Genomic DNA, 25,651 nt, shown 5'->3' with positions numbered 1-25,651 from the left:
GAATTTTTCAAATGTTTTTATTTATTTGAGTTTAATGAATATATTTAAAAAACTAAACAATAATAATAAAATAAATTATTTATTTATATACATAAAAATGCACATATGTACCCATGAGTTTACTCTCATGTTATTTACTTTTATTTCGTTGCGGGTATTATCACATCCGTAAACATGTATCTTGATGGTCTTAATAAGGATCCTTTATTGTCTCTTCTATCAATATAGTCTCCCCAGTTTCCGGATAAATTATTATATGTAAAATTTAAAGCAAATGATCTGAAAGGTTTTTCATATGATGGGATAGGGAATGTCTGTGTATCTGGATTATTTTCTCCATAAGGTATCATGTTATATCTCCATATATGTTTTGGTTTAAAACTAGCAATTTGTTCACCATCTTTAATGGATAAATAATTGCACATTTCATTGAAACTGTTTTTTTCTGTTGAATCTCTCAACGCCTTTTCCCTAATAATAAAAAATATATTTGAAAATTATATATACAATGAGTGCATGTCAATGGTAAAAATTAAATTGAAAGATTTACTTGTACATGCATATTTGTGTATACACATATGTGTACAGAAAAACAAAACTTACCATAGCTCATTTAGCCTTTCATGATCTTGGCTATAATCATTAATGTTTTTGTTTTGTAATTCACTTTGTGTATCAAAGAAATTATTATCTTTCATATCATCAACCAGTCCTAATTCTAACATATTTGTAACATCAATAATATTTTGATAAATGGAATTGTGGTAGCAAGTAATAGCGGAAGTAGTCCCGAAAAAAGCCATAAGGGCTACTAACTGATAACGAACATCTGGATTATGTTTTAAAATAATATTTTTTAATGGCAAAATGAAAAAGTTACCACCATTTTTAAGACTTCTATAAACATTTTCTATTATATAATCAATATAATATTTGTATGATCTTATATGCAGTATAAAATTATTATATCTGAAATTCTCCCCATAATATGAATTGTCATATGTGTATATATTATATTTTTCCTTATCCTTTACAACCCATTTTGGATGCTGCTTCCCACCGCTTAATCGAATCTTACTTTTAAAAAAAAGCCTCACATTATTTAATCGCAACTGAAAGGGGAAAATTATATATATAGAAAAATGATAAGAACATTTACTATGTAAAGGGAAGCAATTCACATACAGGCATATATAAGAATTCCTTTATTTATTTAATTCATTAATTATATGATTTTAAAATGTTTATTATTATTTTTCTTTCTTACCATAATTCACAAAATACTCGCATTACACTTAAAGGCCTGAACATATATATTTTATTTATTTGTGTATTTGATAAGTAAATAAGTGTATCCTTCTTTTGAAAAATTTCTCACATTATAAATTGTTTTCGTGTAATTTATATTTATTATATTCAAATGTGAATAAAAAGGATAATATATAAATAATATAATAATAAAAAAAATTAAGGAAAATATGAAAGGCTATTCGGATTGTGTACGTATATTAAAATTGTATACGAGAATTACAAGAGTAAAAAAAAAAAATAACAGGAAGGAAAGGAGTAATTACAATATTATATTATAAAATGAAATAGTCTTAAAACATAAAATATGGGTTTATTTATTCGTTTATTGTAGTTAAATATTTTGTGAGTTTATGTTTTCCTATTTTAAGCTCGATATGCTTAATTATAAGAAAATGTCATGTTTCTTTTTTATTTCATTACCATGTGTATCAATTTTTATAATTAGTAGAACTATGACACATTTTCTTAAAATGAAAATATGAAAAAAAGCATATAATTTATTATTTTTATGCTACATTCACATACACCTTAAAATTATAGAGATTGTTTTTACTTATTTATTAAATAGCTATATAATTATGAATGTGTTATCATGAAGAAATTAACGATACTTCATTTTATACCATTATTATTTATGTAATGGGGAAATAGTAGATTCTTTCAAATGGTGTGGTTAATTATTTATACACACACTCATTTGTTTTATCATATTTTATATATTCATAATTTGGATAGAGACAATTTATATAAGAGTAATAGGTATGTACATATAAGCATACATTGAAAAAAATTATTTCGTGTTTATAATTGCTTTTTAAAGCAATCGTAAAGAGGAATAAAAGATGTTTCCTTAAAATTTATATGTAAAAAAGTAATAATAAATGTGAAACTCGTTCAAAGGTAAAACTTCGAAAAACTAATTGCATGAACATATTATAAGTATATGTCATTTACAAAGGGTTATATTGGTAGAAAGCAGAACAGCACACACTGCTGTCAAATAAAACATATAATCTTAAAAATGCATAAATTAAAAATATTTAATTTAATTAAAAAAACAAAAATTAAATGTATCATATAACTTTTTAATTACAAATTAATTATAAAATAGTACAAAATTATTAATGTGTGGGAATAATAATTTCCGTTTTAATGTTTTTAATTCTCATTATTGTAAATCGAATTAATTGTTTGTTCATCGTCTTCTTGCTCTTCATCAGAGTCATTATATTTTTTTGCTGACTCCTTAATAATTTTCCTTTTTTTAGCATTTTCCCTGTACAAGTAATAATAATTTTTAAAAAATTATGACCACACAATGTTATTTACACTTTTTTATGAACATTTAATATATATATATATATGCATATATATAGCTATTTGCACACAAATCGTAGCTAGCTATATTTAGTTCACTATTTTTTTTTCTTACATTTCTATTTCTTTCCATCTTTTCATTAGTAGTATATATTCATATTCTAGCCTTTTCCTATAAAGAACAGCTAGCTCTTTGCTTTTTTCAAACCCATATATACTTACACGAAAATAGCAATCGCATTTAACAAAAAAATTGTGTTGATAATTTCTTTTGCAAAAATAGACACGCCATGCTCCACTAGCATGCCATCTTACACCTTTAACATTACAGCAATACCTTTTCCAGTTAATGTTTTTTAAATTTTTTAAAATATTTTCTCTATTTGAATAAATAGCTCTTCTTATGAAGGAGGATGATAATAATGATAAGGGGAGAATTGCATTTTTTTCAACCTCTCTTTTATTATATTTATAATTTAATAAATAATCTTCATATAATTCCACCTCTTTCTCATTATCAATATTTATATTATTTATATCGATTTTCTCTCTTAATTTTTCTTTTTCTAAATATTTTTTGTATTTTTCTGCATCGAAACAATCTTGATGTGGTTGTATCAATTTTAACATGTACTCTGTAAAGAAAGTATGAAAACAAATGTGTAAACAAGTGTATGTATATATATAATATAAAAAGAAACACACATAAATAATAAACAAAATTATAATCCGTAGCATACTTCTCTTTTGAACCACTCTTTTTACTCCAAAGAATTTTTTGTCATAAGAAAAAGGTAGACCAAACAATGAGGGTGGGTTAATTTTGCATTGAACAAATGTGGAAAAGTTTTTATTCAATATTTCTAAGTTAGTAGCATGACTAATAATTATGTATGTAAATTTATTATAAGGTTTGTTATTCATCAAATATCTTCCAAGCATTTTATAGATTAAAAAAATGTTTGATTAAAATTGGTATAGCATTTTTGGTATATATTTTGAACAAAAAATGTTTCCCTTTTCCTATTTGGTTAAATAATAACACTAATAATTGTATGTTTAAACAATATACTATTTATATACATTTTTCGCTCTTTCATTTAATTTACATATACCTGGATAATTTATCTATTATTCATTTTTTTATTGTTTTGTTATTATGCCATTTTTTTATTCAGTTATTTGTTCTTGATTTTCACATTTCTTTTTATATTATCATAAGTTTTTTTTTTTTTTTAATTTGAATATATGAAGTTAGAACATAAGAAAAAAATATTATAGAGAAAAAGCAGTGTAAATATTAAAAGTGTATTATTAATATATTATACACCTTATATGCCCATTTCCTTTATCGCATATTATTTTATGATTTTTTTTTTTTTCATTTATTACTTAAAAATGTTCAAAGCATTTATAAGCACATTTTTTTAATGCAAAGTTAACAATAATGTGTGAAATAATTAAAAAAACATAAAAGAGGAATCGGGCTAACACATGCTAGAAAGGAAAATTATTTCTTTTAAAAAAGTTACTAGAAAAAGCTTTATATGAATATATTTTAAAAACTTGCAATTATACATATCTGTTTTTATGTCAAGATAAATACATAAATAAGTGATGTATGATATAATATACTTAAACCACACTAGAATTTTCTTTAAATATATAATTAAAAGATAGTCTTATGATATATACATGTGTGTGTTATATTTTTAAGTAATAACATTAAGGTGAACTAGTTTTCCCATTTTGGAATATTCAGAGAGATAATTTGAAGGATTATCAAGTGATATTTAAACATGCTAGAGCACACAAAGAAAACATAATAGGGAGATTCATACATATTTCAAATATATATATAATCTTTATTCATATAAAAATAAAAATACAATAATAATAAAAACATGCCTAATAAGCTCATAAGAAAAGATGCTTTTTATTTGCCGGCATTGTTTTTGGGAGGGGCATCTTTAAGTCATTATTTTGCATCAAAAGAATTGGATGAAATCGAAAAAGAAACTACAAAATCAATTTGGGGTTTTTCAACTGGTGTAGTAATAGGACTAATAATAGGCATATGCATAGGAACCAACTATTATTACATTTTTAATAAAATATTTTCATTTTTTGATTATTTTATGAAAGACGATTCAGAAGAAAAAAGAAATTAAAAAGAAAAATGCATTTTTATAAACTTCCAAAACATATAAACTAGTAATCAATACATGATAATATGGGGATTTATTTTTTATAATTTTACCCTCATATATAGCTTGATTAGAATAACACTACAACCATAAAAAGAAAATCCTTGATACAAAAAAACAAATGTTATATGTATTTTTGTCTTAGCATATTTAACAAGGGAAATAAACATATTCAAATTATAGTTACTACACACACAAACCGACAATATCCAAAATTTTAAGTAGTATAAATACATAAAACAAATAATTTTCTTTTTATATTGATGTGTATCCTTTGTATCCATAGCTAACCAATAATGGGAACCCTCAATCAAATGTCTATCCAAATATATGACGAAATTGTCGCATAATGTTTTAGTTTGCAATATATAATTATAATATTCTTTATTTTTTTTATTTCGAATATTTATATACTTTCGTATACCCCTAAATATCACATACATATATGCATTAAAATGTGATATTTAATAAATAACAAAATATTATATACATTTATACAAAAAAATAATTATTTTAGCATAACTTTTTATAATTATGCTATTCTTTGATGGTAATAAAAATATGGGAATGTAACATGGATTTCTTTCTTTTATTTTTTGAAAAAATGTTTAGCAGAAAAAATTGTATTTTATTATATTAACATAACAAAGTTGTGATATTATTTTAAAAAAAATAAATATATGGGAAAAAAAATTATGTAGTATACTCCATTATTGGGAATAAAACGGTTAACGTTACAGAATAACGGAAAAAATAAATATATTTATATGCATGTGTATATATGGAAAATTAAAACGGCAAGATATTTTTTATTCATTATAGTATAGTAATTTTATTACAAATATATATAATAATATATATATATATATATACATTTAATAGGAAACAATAGCTTATATAAAATATGATACAATTTTAAAGCGCTATTTTGGAAAACAACTAATTAAAAAAAAATATATATATGTAATACATATTTATACATACTAATGTATCTATTCATCATTATGCATATTTATTAATAAAATTTATGGTAGTATTTGTGAATATTTTTGAAAAAATCAAAATTTTTTAGTATTGAAACCCCCATCAATAAATATGTGCATATCTGCATAAAACATACAATTTTAAAACTTTTAGTAAAATTGAAAATGCCAAATAAAAATAAACCAAATTAATAGTTGTAATTTTTGTTTAGTTTTAAGATTTACTTAATATATATTTACATGGAAGAAAAGGGTAACATTCGGTAAATCGGTAAACAGTTTTTAAAAGAAGATAAACCCCCCAAAAAAAAAATAATAATAAAAATTACAGAAAAATATAGATGAACATACATGCGCATATATCGAGGGAATATTTTTCAAGTAAATTTTATAGATTATCAAGAAATATTTTTTTTGTGAATTTATTTTTTTTTGGGGGTGTATGCCGTAAAGGTTTCATAAAAATCTTTAGGACGGAAAAATGAAAAAAGAAAAACACAAAATAACTCCCCAAGACAAAAATATTCCCGATTCACAAATAAAAAGAAACAATGTTAAAACAAACCTTTTTTACATTATATTGATATTTTTAATATATATATTAGGAGTCATACTTTATATATGTGCAATGCCAGGTAAAAATAATATTCTATGGACATGTATTTTTGTGAAAATAAAATTTAGGAACATATTATACTTATCTCGTTCTAGTTATTATTATTTATTTTAATACATTGTTATAATAATGGATATAAATGCGTGCATAATTTGAACTTTTAAATTTCACAGGTATGAATGAAGACAGTAAAAAGAAACTAAGAGTATTGGCTCCCAAAAATTTTAAAGATTTAAAAAATATATTAAGTATCGGAAAAATTAAAATTTTATATGAAGCTTTAATATCATATAGAAATGAACATGGCATAGTATTATTGATTCTTTTATCATTATTTTATATTTCTTATAATTCATTTCCACTATTTTTATGGTGGATGACAGGAGCTGGTAGTGGCATAACTGTATTAATAGGGGCATTTTATAATTATACATTTTCTATAATATATTGTACAATGCTATCCATACTATCTTCTTTAATTGCTTATGTTGTTTATAGTATGTATGGTAAATCAGTAATAGAACATTTTTTAAAAGATCCACTTGCAAAATTTAATGAACAATTAAATAAAAGAGTGAAAAATACTTTTGATTTGTTTTCATATATAGCAATTTTAAGAGTAACCCCTATTTTTCCCAATACCTTAATAAACATACTTGCACCATGTTTATCCCTACCTGTTATTCCACTTGTGTTTGCTACACTCGTTGGGAACCTTCCCAATATCATTATATTAGGTAAGTCCCTCATTAAACATGCATGAATATATTTACATAATTTTCAATTTTACTATTTTTTTTATCGATATATGCAACTTCATAAATGTGACATACATTTTTTTTACAGTTTCGATAGGTCAAACCATTAATAGATTGTCATCTATTGATATGACACATCAATTTTATGTACCCATAGCTTTTATAGCACTATTGATACTTTTTCAGAGGATAATGAAATATACCCATGTTGAAACAAAAAAAGATAAACAATCATAGCATTTGTACTAATCATAGTGATAATAAGATATAGCATTTTATTCAGTATATCTAAAAAAGGAAAATAATATATATACCTATAAATATGTATTTCCCCCCCCTAAATAATAATCTACATACAAATGTACTGTTATTGCATTTGTATATTTCGAAGGTTCGATATTAAGTTGGCATTTTATTATATTAGCACAGTGCCATATTTGCTATTTATTTTTAATCTTATTTTTTACATACATTGATTCTTAGAATTTAGTTACTATTTGGTTTTATTTTTTTTATTTTGTTAATTTGATATTTCATCATTATTTTTTTGTGTGTTATGCTATTAAGTGTGGCGTATGGTTACCATTTTTTTTTGTTATTTTTAATATTAAGCATAAATATGCAATACACATGAATTATGTAACTATGTGATGCATATATAATGCAAATAAATGGTCTTTCCCCATTTGTTTCTTTTTTTATTACTTTATAATAAACTTATTTAAGTTAAATTTTTATAATTAAGAAAAAATCTTTTAACAAAGAAACGACAAACTAATTAATAGTATGTATCCCCAGGTTTACAAAAATAAGGAAATTCTTACATTTTTAAATATATCTTTTTTTACAGTTATAACTGTTCATAGATTAAAGGAGTAACATATTTGTATATAAACATAACAATATATGTAATGTTGTATATATAATTTGGGTAGGTGATAAATTATTTGACCTGACAAATAAATCCTATTAATTCCCATAACATAGTAATTGCCATAAAATAAACTTTATTTAATTTATTTATTTTTTATTTTTATAACATATTTTTTATCCTATTTAATAGTTATTAAATGAATTCAACATAGCTAGCCCATTTTGTAAGTATGTAAAGAGATATATTATATTTAGATTGTAAATAAAGCCGTTCCAATAAACTTATTTTCTCTTTTGTTTATTTTTAATTTGTTCTATTTAATTTCCATAGTCTTCTGATTAACTTTATTTATTTTTTAATATCCATTTTTGTAGGCATGCAAAAAATAAGGTACAAGATTGTTTACATAATTATATATATAAATTTATTTTAATTCATCTTTAATATGCATATTAATTTGGTATATATATATACAATTTTATTATATTTTTTTTTACTCGCTATTTGTGCATTCTTCATACTTTATAATATATACAAAAGCTATTTTGACGAATGCTAGTAAAATTATTTTAGTAAATAAAAAAAATGAAATTAGTTTCTTTTCATTTTTTTATTATATAATGCATATAATGTAGCATGTATGCATTTTTTATGGTGAGCTGAAAATATACTTAGCATTATACAATTAAACAAGTAAAAAAGGAAAAACAAAGGAGAGAAACAAAACGATTTTTACATTTTTTTTCAATTATATCAATTCCCTTTACAATTTAAGCATAAGATGAAGTTTAATTGTTGAGGGATATTTTTACAGATACGTTAAAAAAATATGCAACGAAAGTTTTAAGAGATAAAAATAAAAGATAAAACAAAAGAGTATAATAAATTGTAAAAACGAAAAAAATAAAAGAAATCAAACAAGCTGAACGAAAGTTTAGTGAAACGATAATGGGAAAAACTAGTGACGAAGAAGGAGCTGAACTTTTTAACGAGGAAAGTAATAAGCCAAATGAAGAAGAAGAAGATGAAGAAGTAAGAGATAGTGAGGAAAATGAAAGTGACGAAGATATATCTAAATTAAAAAAAAAAAGAAAAAAAATAAATCATACAGTATCCTATGTAGATAATGAAGCAGATGAAGAAGATGATGAATATAACGACGACGATGACGATATTGATTATGATAAAATAACTGGAAATAAAACAGTGAACAAAAAAAGAAAAGTAGGAAAAAATAAATACGTTTCTACTTTTTTAGATACAGAAGCACAAGTAGGAGATGATGAAGAAGAAGAAGAATATGCAAGTTCATATGACGACGAATTTGAAGAAGCTAAAAGATTAGAAAAAAAAAAATTATATGAAACCAAATTAAAAAGTGGAACAAATCATTTGGCTCAAGCAATTAATAAATTATCACAAAGATATGAGCATGAAAAAAATTTAAAAGATGGAGTATCAGATGGTGAAACTTTAACAGATGAAGAAATGTCCGAAGATGAAGAATATTTTGATGAAGGTGACGGTTTAAGTGCTTTTGATAGTCCTAAAATGTGGTTAATCAAATTATTTAGAAATGGTTCTGAAAGAACTTTAGCTATGGGAATATATTATAAATATATGAAGCTACAATCTAGCGATTTTAATATTAAAGGTATATATGTATCTGATGATTTAAAGGGATATATATATATAGAAGCAGATAGTTTATATATGTTAAAACGATTTTTATTAGGATTTAAATTTATTAATTTAAATGATATATCTATTGTTCCAGTACAAGAATTAACATCTATATTTGCTATGTCTCATTCAAAAGTCGTTATACCAAAAGTTAATGAATATGTAAGAATAAAAAGGGGGGTATATGCAAATGATATAGGTCAAATTTTTGAAGTTCACGAAAAAGGAATATATGCTATCGTCCGTTTAATACCGAGAATAGTATATGATAAATATAACAATTCAAAGAAAGATCAATATGACAATGTAGGTATATCTGCATCTGTGAATAAAACTCATTCTGCTATTCATTACGATGGAGCAAATAATAATTTAGATCAAGTATATCCATTGATGGATAAAATGAATACAAATAATCAAATAAATCATGGAACTAGTGCAATTGTCCCTTTATCGGGTGAAAATTTAAGTGCTATAGATGAAGCATTACAAATTCGAAGAAAAAAAAAAAAAGAAAGACCCCTTAAAAAACTATTTGATAGAGATGAAATCGAACAAATAGGAGGGGTAATAGAACATGGACCATATCCTGGAACTATTAAATATCAAAATAATATATTTGAAGAAAATGGCTATTTATTAAAAAAAATGAATATAAAATATTTAATTAGTGAAAATGCAAATATAACATTAACAGAAATACGAGATTTTAATAAAAATAATACAAATGAAGAAGATATAAATTTACATATAAGTAAATCTTTTATAAATAAAAATTCTTTACATTTATTTAAAAAAGGAGAAAGAGTAAAAATTATGAAAGGGGAATTATATAATTTAATAGGTACAATAACTAATATTAATGATAGTGTATTAAGTGTAAATCCTGATAATTTAGCTAAAGAATTTAAATTTTTGCCAAGTGATGTAACTAAATATTTTACAGAAGGAGATAATGTAACTGTTATAAATGGTTTACATAAAGGCAAAAGTGGATTAATATCTTTATTAGATTATAAAGAAAATATTGCTCTCATATTTTCACCATCTTTAAATACAGAATTTCGATCATCAATACAAGACCTGACTGGCACTATCAGTAGCAGTAGTAATACTGTTGAAGGATTAGGAGGTGTTAATACTTTAAATGGTTTCTCAATAGGAGATCTAATCGAATTAAATGATAGACAAATAGGTGTATTGACATATATCGATAAAAATAAACATATTCGTGTATTAACAAATAGTAATAAAATTTTACACACAACCATTGGTTCAATTACATATAAAAGATCTGCTATCGGACAAATATGTAAAGATGAAAATGGAAATATTATTCAATCAAAAGATACTATACAATTAACTAAAGGGGCACATAAAAATAAAACTGCAATTGTTAGTTATATATGGAAAAATAAAATATTTGCAAAAATAAATAAAAAAATTGAAGATAATGGTTTTGTAGTTGTTGATTGTGAAAATTGTTTACTTAGTGGAAACGTAAATGAAAAAAAAAAAATAATAACACAACATAATTTATTCAGAAATAATAATATGCAAAGAAGAAATACGTTTCAATCATTTATTGGAAAAACAGTTAAAATTTTATCAGGAGTTTATAAAGGTCTTTTGGCTGATGTTATAGATGCTGAAAGAGATGAATTTACTTTGCTTTTAAAAATTAAACCAAAAACTATACGACAAAAAAGAATAGAATGTGCAATAGCAGATGCATATAAAGATGATAAAATCTTTGATGATAAAAATATGGAAAAAAAAAGAAATGGTATAAATGGAATAAGTAGCAATGATTATAGAGGGAAGTTTGATAAAAATAAAATTTTCGAAGAAAATGAAGAAAGAAGAAGAACTAGCTTTAATCTACCATTTTACAACGATGTTAATGAACATAAAAATTATGATAGAAGAAAAAATGATCAAAGATATGACAGAAGATATGACAATGGATATAATAGCTATTCTAGTCATGCAAATAAATCAAATTATTATGATGACGAAAAAAAAAAAAAAAAACATTATGATACTTCAAATAAAAAATATCATCAATATGATGAACATGAAAGTAATTGGAAATATTCTTCACATAATAAAGATGATAAAAATTATTTAAAAAATCATAAAAGTACAGAAAATATGGATGATTATTATACATCAAATAAAAATGGAAATACAAACCGATTTCATAATGAAAAAGATAAAAAATATGACAAAAGAAAAACAAGTCCACCACACTCAGAATATAAAAAAAATGATAACTTACATGAATATGATCATGCAGAAAATCAACATAATTTTAACGATATAAATCATGAAAACAGAGATGAATATAATAAACTAAACTCAGATTGGGTAATAGAAGGTGTAATTATTAAAATTGTAACACCTGGATTATTTTATAATGAAATAGGAAGAATAGCAGAAGTTATCAAAAAAGGTTCATATACTATACTCAAAATTGAAACAGATAAAACATCTTTTAATATCGTTTCAGAAGCTGTTGTACCATTAAAACCTAGTAAACCAAACGATGAAGTTATCGCCATTTTAGATGGAGGAAAAGTTAATCAAGGAACTGTTATTGATATTTCAAATGATAATAAAGTAGAAATTTCCACTATAAATGGAAATATAAACTGTGACATGCAACATGTTTTTTTGTATAAAAAGGTGTGACCATGAGGTGGAGTCAGAAAGCATACTACGCAAACATATACATATTCTTTTTTATCACCATTTTGCCACGTTTTTATCATTATTTTTCTTTGATTTTCTTTCTATTTCTTTACTTTTTTTTTGTTAAAATGATAAATGCTGATTTGTACAATGTACATCAAACTTACTACGTACATATATAAATATATGTTTTCACTTTGCTCATAATTAAAGATTATTCCATATATATATATATATATATATATATATATTGGTACCTTTTAAGTTTTAAAGGAAAGTATAAAAAAACGAGTTAAAAATATTTGTTATTTCTCATGTATATATAAATGAAACGCCATGACGATAACAAATTGTTACATTATAAAGTAGCAAAAAAATATGTATATATATATATGTACACATTTAATTTTGACGAATGTACATGCTCTAAATTTAATAGATTTACATGATCATGTGTTTGCTTGAAAAATAAGGATTTATATACAAGCATGATATCTCGAAAATTACTAACAATTTTAATATGTTTTCATTGGCAATCGTTTTGGGTTAACTTTAATAAAATCCAAAACCTTCTTAACGATATTATCAGGTGTAAAACCTAAATGATTCCATATTTGATCTTTAGGACCCGAATATCCAAATTGATCTATACCTATATATGTATTAAAATATGTATCGAATCCAAAAGTAGATGCGGGCTCAATATAAAATCGAACCACTTTTGGATCATTATGCATCATAATAGATGTTTGATATTTTTTTGTTTGTTTTTTAAACATAGTCCATGATGGAAAACTTACAATTCTAACATTTAAATTATGTTTATTTTTTAAAATATTTTTGGCTTCAAAACATAAATGCAATTCAGATCCACATCCACTTAAAATAACTTTTTGTTTTGTATTTTTTTCAAAATCTTCTAATATATACGCACCTTTTAATACACCTTCTGCTGATGTATTTCTTAAGTGCGGTACTTTATTTCTACATAAGGCTATGACAGTTGGCATTTTGAGATTTTTAAAGTGACAAAGATATGCACCTGATACTTCATTTCCATCTGCTGGCCTAATGATATTTAAATTGGGGGTTGCTCTTAATAATGCTAAAACTTCAATAGGTTGATGTGTAGGCCCATCTTCTCCTAATTCTATTGAATCATGTGTAGCTATACATAAAACATGATGATTTGATAAGGCTGATAATCTTAAAGCACCAAATGCATATGTATAAAAATTCAAAAATGTTCCACAAAAGGGTTCAAATCCACCATATGCATGTATACCATTTGATATAGCAACCATACCATGCTCTCTTATACCATATCTTATATACTTATTTCCAAATGAATTCTTAGTTATATCTTTTTCATCTTTCAAAGCTGTACAATTAGATTCTGTTAAATCTGCACTTCCACCAATTAAACCAGGTAATATTTTATTAATACAATTTAATGCTATACCTGATAAATTTCTAGTTGCTAAAGGTGGATCTTTTACTGTATATTTTGGTAAAACATTTTCCCAATTATCAGGCAATTCGTTTTTAAATCTTTTTAAAATTTCTTGTCCTTGTTCTGGATATTTTAACATATATTTATCAAATGTTTCTTTCCATTTCATATAATTATTTTTATTTTTTTCTAAAACATCTTTATAAAAATTCTTTACTTGATCAGAAATATGAAATTTTTTTTCAGGATCAAGACCTAATTTTATTTTTGCATTTTTTATATCATCCTCTTTTAATGCTAAACCATGAGATTTATGACTTCCTTCAACTTTTGTTCCAAAACCACATAATGTTTTAACAATAATTAATGATGGCTGTTTTAAATTTTTTTTACATTCTTCTATTTCTTTATATATCTTTTCAAAATCCGTATTTCCATCATTTACTATTTTAACTTCCCAATTAAAAGCTTCAAATTTTTTTGCAATATCTTCAGTAAATGATAATTCGGTATTTCCATCGATAGTTATTTTATTATCATCATAAAGTAATATTAACCTTCCTAAACCTAAATGTCCAGCTAGCGATGCTGCTTCACAAAATACACCTTCTTGCATACATCCATCTCCACATGTTGCATATATATAATTATTAAATATTTCAAACTCATCAGTATTATATTTTTCTGATAAATTATGAGCACATATAGCCATACCAACTGCATTTGCGGCACCTTGACCTAATGGCCCAGTTGTTACTTCAACTCCTTTTGTAACATAATTTTCTGGATGTCCTGGTGTTAAACTTCCTAATTGACGAAATTTTTTTAAATCATCTAAAGTTAATCCTTGTTCTGTTAAATATAACATTGTATATAATAAAGAACTCATATGACCATTCGATAGTACAAATCTATCTCTGTTTATCCATTTTGTATCTTCATTATAATAATTCATTACATATCCCCATAATACATGTGCTATAGGAGCACATGCGATTGGAGCTCCTTGGTGACCACTATTTGCTTCAAGTGGCAGTTCAGCAGCTAACATACGAATTTCATTAACACATTTGGTGTCTAATTCGATATTCATATTAAACGGCTTGCTAAATAAAAAATTTTTTATACAATTAATTCACGTCAATGGAAGTTTTATCCGTGATACAAAGTTTGATATATTTACACGAATGCAAATATAAAGATGAATAACTGTGGATATTCCTATTTTATTTAAATCCTACTAAACACCGGAATATGATTAATCATAAAAATTTGTTGGAAATAAAAATAACAGAATGTGTCCAATATACTCTGTATATAGCTATATATTACAAATTATATACTAAGCAAATGTTTCTATTGTTTTAAAAAAAAAATGTAAATAATCGTAAATGTTTTTAGCTTTATATCTGATATCTTCGTATGTATTGCTCTGTAATTCTCTGAAAAAAATATTTATATAAATAAATATATTTAATATAATTATGACTATTTAGTGTATACACTATAAAACGAAATATATAATTAAACAAATATCCAAGCAAAAATATATGCCTATATATATTTATATATTTTTTATACACGCTGCAAAAAATAAACTAATGCAGACTGGTTAATTGCTCATATTTTTATATATTTATTTTATATAAATAAAAAAACATAAACTCATAATATGCATAAACTATTTAATGGATAGTAATAAAATATATAGTATCCCATATCAATAAAACGCCAAATGATATATGATAAATAAGCATATTATTATACATGTACTTATTTGTATGTGCGCTCAAATTAACAGGAGTAACATAAAAAAGTATTCATTGGCGGATGGTAATTTTATGTATAATATAAAAAAATAAATGAGCTAGCTATTTTTTATAATTTTTTTTAGTATTGGTATATATATATATAGTATACTATATGGAAACATGTGATGCATATATATTATAGCGTCTATATAGAGGAGACAAAAGTTATATAAAAATTTCTTATTACATTTTTATAGTTTCTCCAGATACATTTATATTTTTATACAATTTATTTTGTTTTAAAGATTCATCACTTGATAAGCATTTGCATAAAATGTTGCTGTATTTTTCGGACGAACAATTAACTTCTATTGTGCTATAATGTAAGAGGAAAATAATAAAATGTTTATATTTTATATATAAGAATAGTTTAATTGTTGTATGTATTTATAAATTATTTGAAAAAAAACTATCAAATAAATTAACATAAATAAGTTTCATGTATATACTTATACAATATATGTATGAATTTTAAATAGTTTACTTACTGTGTAATTGCGCTGAAATTTTCACCCATCATAAAACCTTTAAAAAAATAACTTGGGAGTTAAGAATATTCTTTTAAAAATTTTATATCGAAATGTAGAAATCACTTATTCGTTAATGAAATTCCCATTTACTTATATAAGTACACAAATATATTATGCATATACAAAATAAACTATAATATTGATACTTTTTTTTATCGATTTATAAATACTAAGGAATATAAAAATAACTAGCTATAAACTTCGAAAAAAAACACAAGTAAATAATATAAAATAATCGGGGCGAACTAGTAGTAGTATGCAAGAATCTCAGTGGTTTACATCGATTGCTTTTATTAAATAATTATAATGAGTTTATATGTTTTTCTTTTTTTAATATTTTTTTACTTTATTTATCCTTTTAATTTTTATTTTATTTGTTATGTTTTTTTTGGGGACATTATGTATAAAAATGGTTTTCAATTTCAAAAAAAGTCACCACACTATTTACGTTTTTTTTTAAGTATGAGATTTCAATCAAAATAAGTTCACCATTTTTTCTCTTTTTTTTAAGGATAATTTATTCATGTATTATTTCAGTCTTCTACCGTGTTTTATATATTATTTAAAATGTAACATATAAGAGCGTGTACTAACATACGTATATATATTCATCAGTAATTACCAATGAATATATTTTGTGTGACATATTAAGATTATTAACGAACCTAAAATGTGCAACTAGAATAAACAATTTATTAGTTATATGTCAAGCTTAGTAGGGGAACCGAAAAAAAACAACCTATTATTTATATGTTTGTTTTCATCCAATGATATTCTACTATAATATATTATATCGTACAATTTTGACTAGCCATATATTCATAATTTTATTATTAGGAATTTATATTGTTGTTCATATTTTTTAAAACATTTTTTGTATTTCATAATAAAATATATAATCTCATTGGCTGCGTGTGGTTATTTAAAAAACAGTCTATAGGAAATAGGAAAATATAAGAAAATGTTCAAACTCTTAATTGAAATGTTTAAAATAAACGAGCATAGTTTTGTCCGTTTAAATATGAGTTAAAAAAGTAGTTATGTGTAAAAAATGATTCGTTGCAAATCTACATAAACATTAATAAAAATTTATGTTATTTTTAAAAATTAAATAAATAAGAAAAATGAAAGAACAATATTCGAATTAAACGAAATATATACATTACATAATATGTAGAAAGGGTGAACGAAAAAAATTCTAACTATATATATACAGGTATATAGAAATATGCATATAAATATAAGTGCAAAAATCGATAACAATAAGTATGTTTCCTGTTACTACTATTCGATGATAAATATTTCACCGAAATAATCAACACTATTAATTTATTTATTTCTATCTATTTACAATGTTATTACATTTTATAGAACGAACTACATCATAGTATAATTTGCCATAAAATATTACAACATAATAATCTAAAAAACAAAACAAAATCATAATCCCTTTTTGCATACTGAGAAGGTATGTCATTAATGCATTACTTTCATCTCCTATACTTTATTATTATAAAATAAAAAAATAAAATAAATATGCATCATGTGAACGAATAAATGTATATACCTACTTATATTCATCCATATCAATGTACATGCTTTTACATTCCTATTAGTTAAACATGGTACTGATATACTTAAACATTTTTATAGGAAAGCCAAATTTATATTAAGAAAAAATGCAAGATAATCCAATTGTTCAATATATTTTAGTAAATAAGGAAATTTTGGATAAAAAATGGCCTCTTGGGTCTGTCATAGCACAGGGCTGTCATGCATGGTAAAATATGTAGATATATATGTTTATATATATCCAAATTATTGTAGAATATATTTTTTATTCAAAACATTAATTATGAATTAAATTGATAAGTTCAATACATATGTACTATTTTTATATGATTTATATTTTTTCCTCATAAAAACGGAATATATATGATTCCATCTTTTGTTAGTGTTGCAGTAATAGCTGAAAATATGGACGATAGTATCGTAAAGGAATATTTATCACCGGAAAAAATAAACGCCATGCACAAAGTTATATTAAGAGTCGATAGTACAGACGAATTGAAAAACTTATCAGAAACCCTAGATAAAAATCAATTGAAATATAGAATCTGGGCTGAACAGCCAGAAAATATTTTAACAGCAATTGCAATAAAACCATATTACAAAAACAGTATAAAGGATTATTTTAAAAAATACGCATTATTAAAAAAGTTTTAAACCTTATTTTTTCTATATTTGCTTTTTATTACATAAAATTTACAATATCATTGAAAAACCAAATCATATACATAAATATATACCCTTATTGAACACCCCATTTGTGGCTTCTTCTTATATTTACATCACACACACACATATTCGTGCGAGTGATCATGATTATCGAATCATTTGCTGTCTTACATGCACATATATCATGCTTACATATTTTTAAATTAATTGTACAAAAACAGATTTTCATGCTCTTTAAAAGAACATTGTTTGTAAGTGTCTAATAATGGCTTCTAGTGAAGCCTCAATATAATTTAATCATAAAAACTAAATAGTATATATGTATAAAAATGAATGCTATAAATATATATAAAAAGAAAAAAAAGGGCACTAGTAAATAATATACATGTATGCACGGAAAGTGCACACATGTCTATAAAAACTAAAAAATTAAAATAAATCAACTAATATTATTATTACAATAATACTATGATGATTATTTTAATCCCTTAAGATCTTTCTCCACGAATACGTCTGGCTAATTGGATATCTTTTGGCATGATGGTAACTCTCTTTGCGTGGATAGCACATAAGTTAGTATCTTCGAAAAGACCAACTAAGTATGCTTCTGCAGCTTCTTGAAGAGCCATAACTGCTGATGATTGGAATCTTAAGTCAGTTTTGTAATCTTGAGCAATTTCTCTTACTAATCTTTGGAATGGTAATTTTCTGATTAATAAATCAGTGGATTTTTGATATCTTCTAATTTCTCTTAATGCGACAGTTCCTGGTCTGTATCTGTGTGGTTTTTTAATACCAGCTGAAATTGGTGCTGATTTCCTTGCTGCCTTTGAAGCTAATTGCTTTCTTGGGGCTTTACCTGCAGTTGATTTTCTTGCTGTTTGTTTTGTTCGTGCCATTTTTATTTATGTTTTTACAATTAATATAATTATATATAATATAATATATTGTGTGCGTGTTTATAATATTTACAGAAAATTTTATTTTATATTTTTTGTAAATTATATGACAAGTTTTGTTTAAATTATAATGTATAAAAAATAAAATTAAATTAATTTTTTTTTTTTTGGAACGTAAAATATTTTAATGTATACTTTAACTAATTCATTAAACGTATATTTTTTATTTTTTGAAAAAAAAAAATTCATATGTATGCACTTTTTTTTTAAATAATTTCTGACCCATTTTTTTTTTCTGAACTGTTAATGCAAAAAGCTATGTATGCATAAAAAAAAAAAAAAAAAGGGCAATATTATTTAAATAAATATTTAAATACGTAAAAAAAAGTGCTACAAAATGGACAAAGGTATATGTGCATATAAAAAAGCAATAAATTAATATTTTTAGTTATTATAATTCATTGAGTTTCGCCTTTATTTATGTTTAAAAATTGCCATCATTATACTTAATACGCACATAATATTTTATTATTTTTTTTAATTTTTATTAAAAAAAATCGTTTTCGTTACACACACACACACGTGCATATTAATAAGTGCGCAAATATTTATAATAACGCATATAAAATATAACAATAAAAATCAGCGAGAGTCGGATTGATATTTATTATTATATATTTTTACAATTTTTGTTTAAATTGCGAGTTTTATATTTTGCACATAGATGTGATTACCATGTTTATTTAAAATTGTTTTTTTAATGCAATACATAATGCGTACGTATATTGACTTCGTTTTCGCACCCGCGCTACGTATGAAAAAAATATATGCATTAATATACATCTTAGTGAACATATATTTTTTAATGTATATTAAATTAACCCAAATAAATATATCCACTATTGCGGAATGCAAGTCATATATGCCTTCTGTGGTTTTATATTAGCAAAAAAAAATGCGGAAATTGTATTTCCTGCGCATAATCATACAAATTTTAATTTATTACATCCTTTAATAATTTATAAATTACCCGCCTAATTATGCTATATTCAATTCGGTTTAGGAGACAGAATAGCTAAATGAACAAAATTTAATATTATCATTTTCGCTTTTCTCATTATTTAGTAAATTAGACATACCTTAGGCAAAATTTAAAATGTTTTTAGTGCGTTTTCGGATATATGTATGCTCGTAACATTAATGGGACTATTAAAAGTACATGTGTTAAATTATAATTTGATTCTTTTAAAGAAATATGTAAAGGAAAATGCATGCCTTTTGTTTTGTTTGGAAATAAAATTATTAAAATAAATGGAAGTATGATGCACATTCATATGTGTGTGCTTACATACTATTGGTTTTATTTATTTACCTTCGTTTTGATAATAAGCAAAATTTTCGTTCAATTGCAAAAGAAGTATAATTCCCTTTATAAAATTTTTTAAAGAATTTAATGGGGTCGAATAAATATCCCACTCAGAATATGCTTAATAATTAAATGATAATATCATTTGTAAACATTATAACGATTTATTCTTATACATTTTTGAAATAAGCATCAATGCTTCAATTAGTATAATTGCCTTTATAATTATGTATTATCTATTAGTGTTTATTTAAATTAAAAAAAGAAAATAAAATTAACGATAAGCAATGTCTTATTATTTTCAAATTATAGGAAAACTATACAATATTTTTGAGAATTCCTTTATAATAATATTCTTATGGTATATTTTTATGTTTTTGCTTATTCAATATTATTTTGAATATTATTCATTTTATGGGAATACGGTCTTTTTTATTTTAATGTTGATATAATGTAAAAAAAGGGGGAAATACAAACAACGAAAATTAATCCACTTTTATAATAACATATAGTTTGTTCGTTTTTTATACTTAATCGTAATGAAAATCAATATGAGTTATCCGTTATAATTAACACATTATTAAGGAAATATTATTATAACAGCTAAAAAATATAAAATGGCTAGCTAGCCAATAATTTTTTTTATAGCTATATTTGAAAAAATATAATAGTTTTTAAAGAAAAGCTAGTTAGTATAATATTTTAATTATCGCTAACTTAGTATGTTATGGACACGTATAGTTATTACTTGTGTCTATATTACCTTCAAATATATGTAAGAATATCATTATACATATTTCATATCATTTAACATTATATCATCACACTCTTTTAGGGTGACAACCACAAAATGTGTATATATAATTTTTAGTACTCGCTAATTTATACAAATATAATAGCCAAAAGGTTGGAATAATAATACCGCTCGCCAAAGAAATTTAATACAATGGTATGATATAAGCGTCTTTATAAAGGAAGGACGAATTAAAAAATTGCGTTTAAGTTGCGAAAGAAATATACATAATTTATATAATCCTTTAAAAATTATATGTATGATTTTTGTTTTAAAATACATATGACCCGGTTTCATATAAAATTTTTATATTAGGAGAAAGTAAAGTCATAAAAATTGCTCATAAAAATGTATAGTTTTTTTTTTGCAATTTGGTAGCAATTATCATAAAATATGAAATAAATTTAAAAAGGGTATTTCTGTATATCAAAGTACAAAATATAATTAAATGAAAAATTCTGTAGTAAATTTATATAAATATATATTTTTTACTTTTTGTCCCATTTTATAATTTTTTTTATTTTACCAAATAATATTTCTTCATATATGTAGATTCATAAACATTATTAATATGTATGCATATATATTGTGATATTCCAGTAACAATTTTGAAACTCATAAGCATATAATATATAAAGCACTAAATTAGCTACATTAAAAAAAAGTATTTTAAAAAATATGTATATACTACAAATGGGATAATATCATATTATCTATTTATAATATCCAAAAAAATATAACTTGTTACCCCTTATTAATTCATAAGTCTATATAAATTATTAAGGAGAAAAATATTTTTTTAATTTGATTAAATTATAGCTATATTTTTTTTTATAATATTAAATTACAAAAAAAATATAAAAAGCTATATAGCTATTTTTAGCGACGATAATTTATAGGAGGCTGAATTAATGATTATACCCAAGTATCATTTGGAATTGATAATCATGTAAAACTATTTATTTATAAAAAGTGATTAAGTATTAATGTGATTAAATTTAATATCATCGCATATTTTTATGTTTCGTTTTTGATTGCATTTTTTTGATTATGCCATTTATATCCTAATGTTCATGATTAAAAGCGCCTTGTGAAAATCGAAAGAAATTAGTAACGGAGTATAAGGAAAAATAACAAACACCGTAACAATAAAGCAAGGGAATAGGTAATATAATAAATAACAAACAGACATATATATATATACATATTCATCCACTTTTTGAACAAACAAAATTTGGATTTTTATATGATTAATAACAAGCCATTTTACACTAACTTGAAACTTGTAGTAAATAGGAGACGAAGAAAAGGAGGAATCTGAAGGCTAAGGGAATGCAAATAATGTAGTTTATATAGGAAACATAAGTAAATATGTTGATGAGAAAAATATATTAAAAATATTAAAAATATTTGGTGATATAAATAGCTGACATAGACAAAGAAATCCATCAATGAATGAATTAATGATCTTTGGATTTTGTGAATATAAAGATATATATAATGTTTATTTATGTATAAATATATTAAATGATATAAAATTATGTGGAAAAAAATTAAAAAGTTAATTGTAATGATAATTTAAAAAAAAAATTTGATTCAATTGTGGATATTTTATTTGAAAAAAGGGAAGGTGTGCTTTTCGAAAATGATACAAAAAATACCAACGAAAAAAATATTGTAAATAATTCACCTGAATCGAAAGAAATAAAAAATAAAATTTCAAACGATATAGAACAAGATTTAAAAAATAAAAAAATGGATGTTTTAAAGTTTATAGGAGGCATTAATAATGATTATGAGAAAAACGGAAAAAACGAAGAAACCGAAACAGGTGAATATAATAAATTAGTAAACCAAGAAATGGAGAAAACAAAATATGTTAGCAATAATTATAAAATTCATTGGAGGGAAAGAAACCGAATTGAAAAACTTGATGCAAAAGAAAAAGATTTAGAAAAAGAATTTTATAAAAGAGAAAAAGAATGGCTAGAATTAGAAGAACAAATTAAAAAAGATACATACAAAGAATGGAATAAGTTTATGCAAATAAAAAAAAAAGATATTGCTAAGCTTATCGAATTAGACTTAAAAGGAGAAAATGAAGATTCAAGTATGTCAAGTTCAAAAAGAAGAGAAAGCAGGAGATCAAAGAGAGCAAAAGAAAAAAAATTAGATGAACAAGATAGATTAGATGAAGTAAAAGAATTGGAAGAAGCACAAAAAAAAGGAGAACAAATAAAGGATATTGATATAACAATGAAAGAAAAAGAAGAAACAGTAGAAAAAAACGACAAACAAAATAGTGATAATACCGCTCAAGTTAAGGCAAAAAAAGGTGGCTTTTTCGCTACTGCTTTTTCATATGTATTTGATAATAGTAAAGATAAACAAGATGACAATGCCACGGATTATTCTGAAAAGGAAGAAAATGAAAATCATGACACCAAACAGTTAAGCCAAAATGAAGATGAGAAAAATGAAAATTCTGAAGTCGAAAAGGAGAATAATGAATCTAATGAAGATAAAGAAAACAATACCAATAAAAAAAAAGGTCCAAAAAGTAAGCGAAAAATTGCAACTAGCGAAAATGCACAAAATGAAGAAGAAGAAGAAGATAATGGTAAAAATAGTAAAAAAGTACGTGGTAGAAATAAAAAAACATCAAAGACAGAAGATAATGAAAATGTAGAAGATATTGAATCTCTAAAGAATGACCCTATAATAGCATATGAACTAGAGACAGCATTTCCGAAAAAAAGGAGAGGAAAAAATGATACAGCTAAAACAATTGATATAATTAAAAAATCAGCAAAAATATTAGAAAAAATACCTTCCGAAGAAGAAGATATTTTTAATTACCCAATCGAATGGGATATATTAAAATCAAAAGATAATATTAGTATAAAATTGAAACCATGGATATATAAAAAAATAACAGAATATATAGGGGCAGATGAAAAAGAAGTGATAGAAGAAATAAGCAATTTTTTTGTCGAACAAATATTAAAAGAAACTGCACCAAAAGATATGCTTTCCGAAGCGGAAAAGTTTTTAGATTCAGATGGAAAGAAATTCATTATTAATATGTATAGACTCATTATTTTTGAACAATTAAAAATACAAAATAATATGTAATGTAGCGAGTGTATGCGAAATTTCTGATAAAAGACTCCTACTCCTAGTGCCACATATCACTAAAATTTTATACACCCATATAGTTGTAAATTTGCATTATTTGTTTAACTTCCCCAATCAACCGTTTATTGCCTTTAACTAACAGTGGAGGCAGTTTATTTTGTTCACTTTTTTTTTTTTTTTTTTTCATTTTTCATACGCTCCATAAATGGAGTATATTTACAACACTTTCTGCCCAAATTCTTAGATGTATGTATATCGACCCCACATATATTATTTGTATATGCGCATTTTAATTTTTGTGATTATTTTACATAAAATACAAATGCAAATTAATACATAAAATTACTATAACTATAAACGTTATACATATATATATGTATATTTGTACGTTTTTCTGACAAACATTTGTTTTAAAAGCTAATTTGAATATACACTCACAATGGTGAATGCTGTTGTTAAAGAAGGTAAAATTTGAAAAACAATGTCTTGGTTGTTTCCTCCTGTTATTTATCATTTTGTTAATCCTTTCTTTTGTAAGGAAGATATAATTATTAACATAATTTTGTTCTTAACAAGTGGTAAATAACTTCTTAAAATTTTTTACAAAACAAAATGAAGATTTCATTTATCAATTTTACAAGGCTAGTCAAAAATTGCTAAAACAGAATGGCCGCTAAACATAAATAAATAACAATTGTGGATAGGCAAAAATGATTTTTTTTAACTCGAAAAAATATAAATAAATTAAAAGAAAAATAACATTAAAATGTTTTTTTTTAAATATAAATAATGCATAAATATGGATATTTTATTTCTCCAAATATTTTTTTACATATGCAAACAAAAATCCTATTTGCATTGAATCATAGAGAAATAAGAAAATATACATAAAATCACCAAAATAAATAAAATACAAAAAAATATAATTTTACATATATAGAAATAGTATAGTATGTCATTTTAGAAGTTTTAATTATTTT

General features: G+C 23.7%; 10 protein-coding genes across 10 annotated transcripts; 5 read left to right on the top strand and 5 right to left on the bottom strand.

The window, feature by feature from the left end:
• Window positions 1-140: 140 nt before the first annotated feature.
• On the bottom strand, window positions 141-1,270 carry PVVCY_0101100 (conserved Plasmodium protein, unknown function; the record flags this gene model as incomplete). Its single annotated transcript, XM_037634118.1, has 3 exons — window positions 141-471; window positions 604-1,112; window positions 1,268-1,270. 3 exons carry the CDS (start codon window positions 1,268-1,270, stop codon window positions 141-143), a joined length of 843 nt encoding a protein of 280 aa, XP_037490015.1.
• A 1,199-nt stretch (window positions 1,271-2,469) lies between these two features.
• Window positions 2,470-3,570, bottom strand: PVVCY_0101090 (transcription factor with AP2 domain(s), putative; the record flags this gene model as incomplete). The annotated part of the gene is made up of 3 exons (XM_008628494.1): window positions 2,470-2,587; window positions 2,744-3,263; window positions 3,369-3,570. 3 exons carry the CDS (start codon window positions 3,568-3,570, stop codon window positions 2,470-2,472), a joined length of 840 nt encoding a protein of 279 aa, XP_008626716.1.
• Window positions 3,571-4,532: 962 nt separating this feature from the next.
• PVVCY_0101080 (succinate dehydrogenase subunit 3, putative) lies at window positions 4,533-4,799 on the top strand (the record flags this gene model as incomplete). Its single annotated transcript, XM_008628493.1, has 1 exon — window positions 4,533-4,799. One exon carries the CDS (start codon window positions 4,533-4,535, stop codon window positions 4,797-4,799), a length of 267 nt encoding a protein of 88 aa, XP_008626715.1.
• A 1,500-nt stretch (window positions 4,800-6,299) lies between these two features.
• PVVCY_0101070 (SNARE associated Golgi protein, putative) lies at window positions 6,300-7,429 on the top strand (the record flags this gene model as incomplete). Its single annotated transcript, XM_037634114.1, has 3 exons — window positions 6,300-6,453; window positions 6,608-7,171; window positions 7,281-7,429. The coding sequence occupies 3 exons, from the start codon at window positions 6,300-6,302 to the stop codon at window positions 7,427-7,429; spliced, it is 867 nt and encodes a 288-aa protein (XP_037490014.1).
• A 1,585-nt stretch (window positions 7,430-9,014) lies between these two features.
• On the top strand, window positions 9,015-12,443 carry PVVCY_0101060 (transcription elongation factor SPT5, putative; the record flags this gene model as incomplete). The annotated part of the gene is made up of 1 exon (XM_008628491.1): window positions 9,015-12,443. The coding sequence occupies one exon, from the start codon at window positions 9,015-9,017 to the stop codon at window positions 12,441-12,443; it is 3,429 nt and encodes a 1,142-aa protein (XP_008626713.1).
• Window positions 12,444-12,958: 515 nt separating this feature from the next.
• Window positions 12,959-14,989, bottom strand: PVVCY_0101050 (transketolase, putative; the record flags this gene model as incomplete). The annotated part of the gene is made up of 1 exon (XM_008628490.1): window positions 12,959-14,989. One exon carries the CDS (start codon window positions 14,987-14,989, stop codon window positions 12,959-12,961), a length of 2,031 nt encoding a protein of 676 aa, XP_008626712.1.
• Window positions 14,990-15,238: 249 nt separating this feature from the next.
• Window positions 15,239-16,227, bottom strand: PVVCY_0101040 (conserved Plasmodium protein, unknown function; the record flags this gene model as incomplete). Its single annotated transcript, XM_008628489.2, has 3 exons — window positions 15,239-15,338; window positions 15,895-16,023; window positions 16,196-16,227. The coding sequence occupies 3 exons, from the start codon at window positions 16,225-16,227 to the stop codon at window positions 15,239-15,241; spliced, it is 261 nt and encodes an 86-aa protein (XP_008626711.2).
• A 1,689-nt stretch (window positions 16,228-17,916) lies between these two features.
• PVVCY_0101030 (peptidyl-tRNA hydrolase PTRHD1, putative) lies at window positions 17,917-18,463 on the top strand (the record flags this gene model as incomplete). The annotated part of the gene is made up of 2 exons (XM_008628488.1): window positions 17,917-18,017; window positions 18,193-18,463. The coding sequence occupies 2 exons, from the start codon at window positions 17,917-17,919 to the stop codon at window positions 18,461-18,463; spliced, it is 372 nt and encodes a 123-aa protein (XP_008626710.1).
• A 500-nt stretch (window positions 18,464-18,963) lies between these two features.
• On the bottom strand, window positions 18,964-19,374 carry PVVCY_0101020 (histone H3, putative; the record flags this gene model as incomplete). Its single annotated transcript, XM_008628487.1, has 1 exon — window positions 18,964-19,374. The coding sequence occupies one exon, from the start codon at window positions 19,372-19,374 to the stop codon at window positions 18,964-18,966; it is 411 nt and encodes a 136-aa protein (XP_008626709.1).
• A 3,914-nt stretch (window positions 19,375-23,288) lies between these two features.
• PVVCY_0101010 (RNA-binding protein 25, putative) lies at window positions 23,289-24,668 on the top strand (the record flags this gene model as incomplete). Its single annotated transcript, XM_037634102.1, has 1 exon — window positions 23,289-24,668. The coding sequence occupies one exon, from the start codon at window positions 23,289-23,291 to the stop codon at window positions 24,666-24,668; it is 1,380 nt and encodes a 459-aa protein (XP_037490013.1).
• Between the last annotated feature and the right edge of the window lie 983 nt (window positions 24,669-25,651).

This window comes from Plasmodium vinckei (genome assembly GCF_900681995.1).
Source record: "Plasmodium vinckei vinckei genome assembly, chromosome: PVVCY_01".
In the NCBI taxonomy this organism is placed as follows: Eukaryota; Apicomplexa; class Aconoidasida; order Haemosporida; family Plasmodiidae; genus Plasmodium; species Plasmodium vinckei.
The sequence above is the reverse complement of the archived record's forward strand: the minus strand, read 5'-3'. Positions and strand labels throughout refer to the sequence as shown.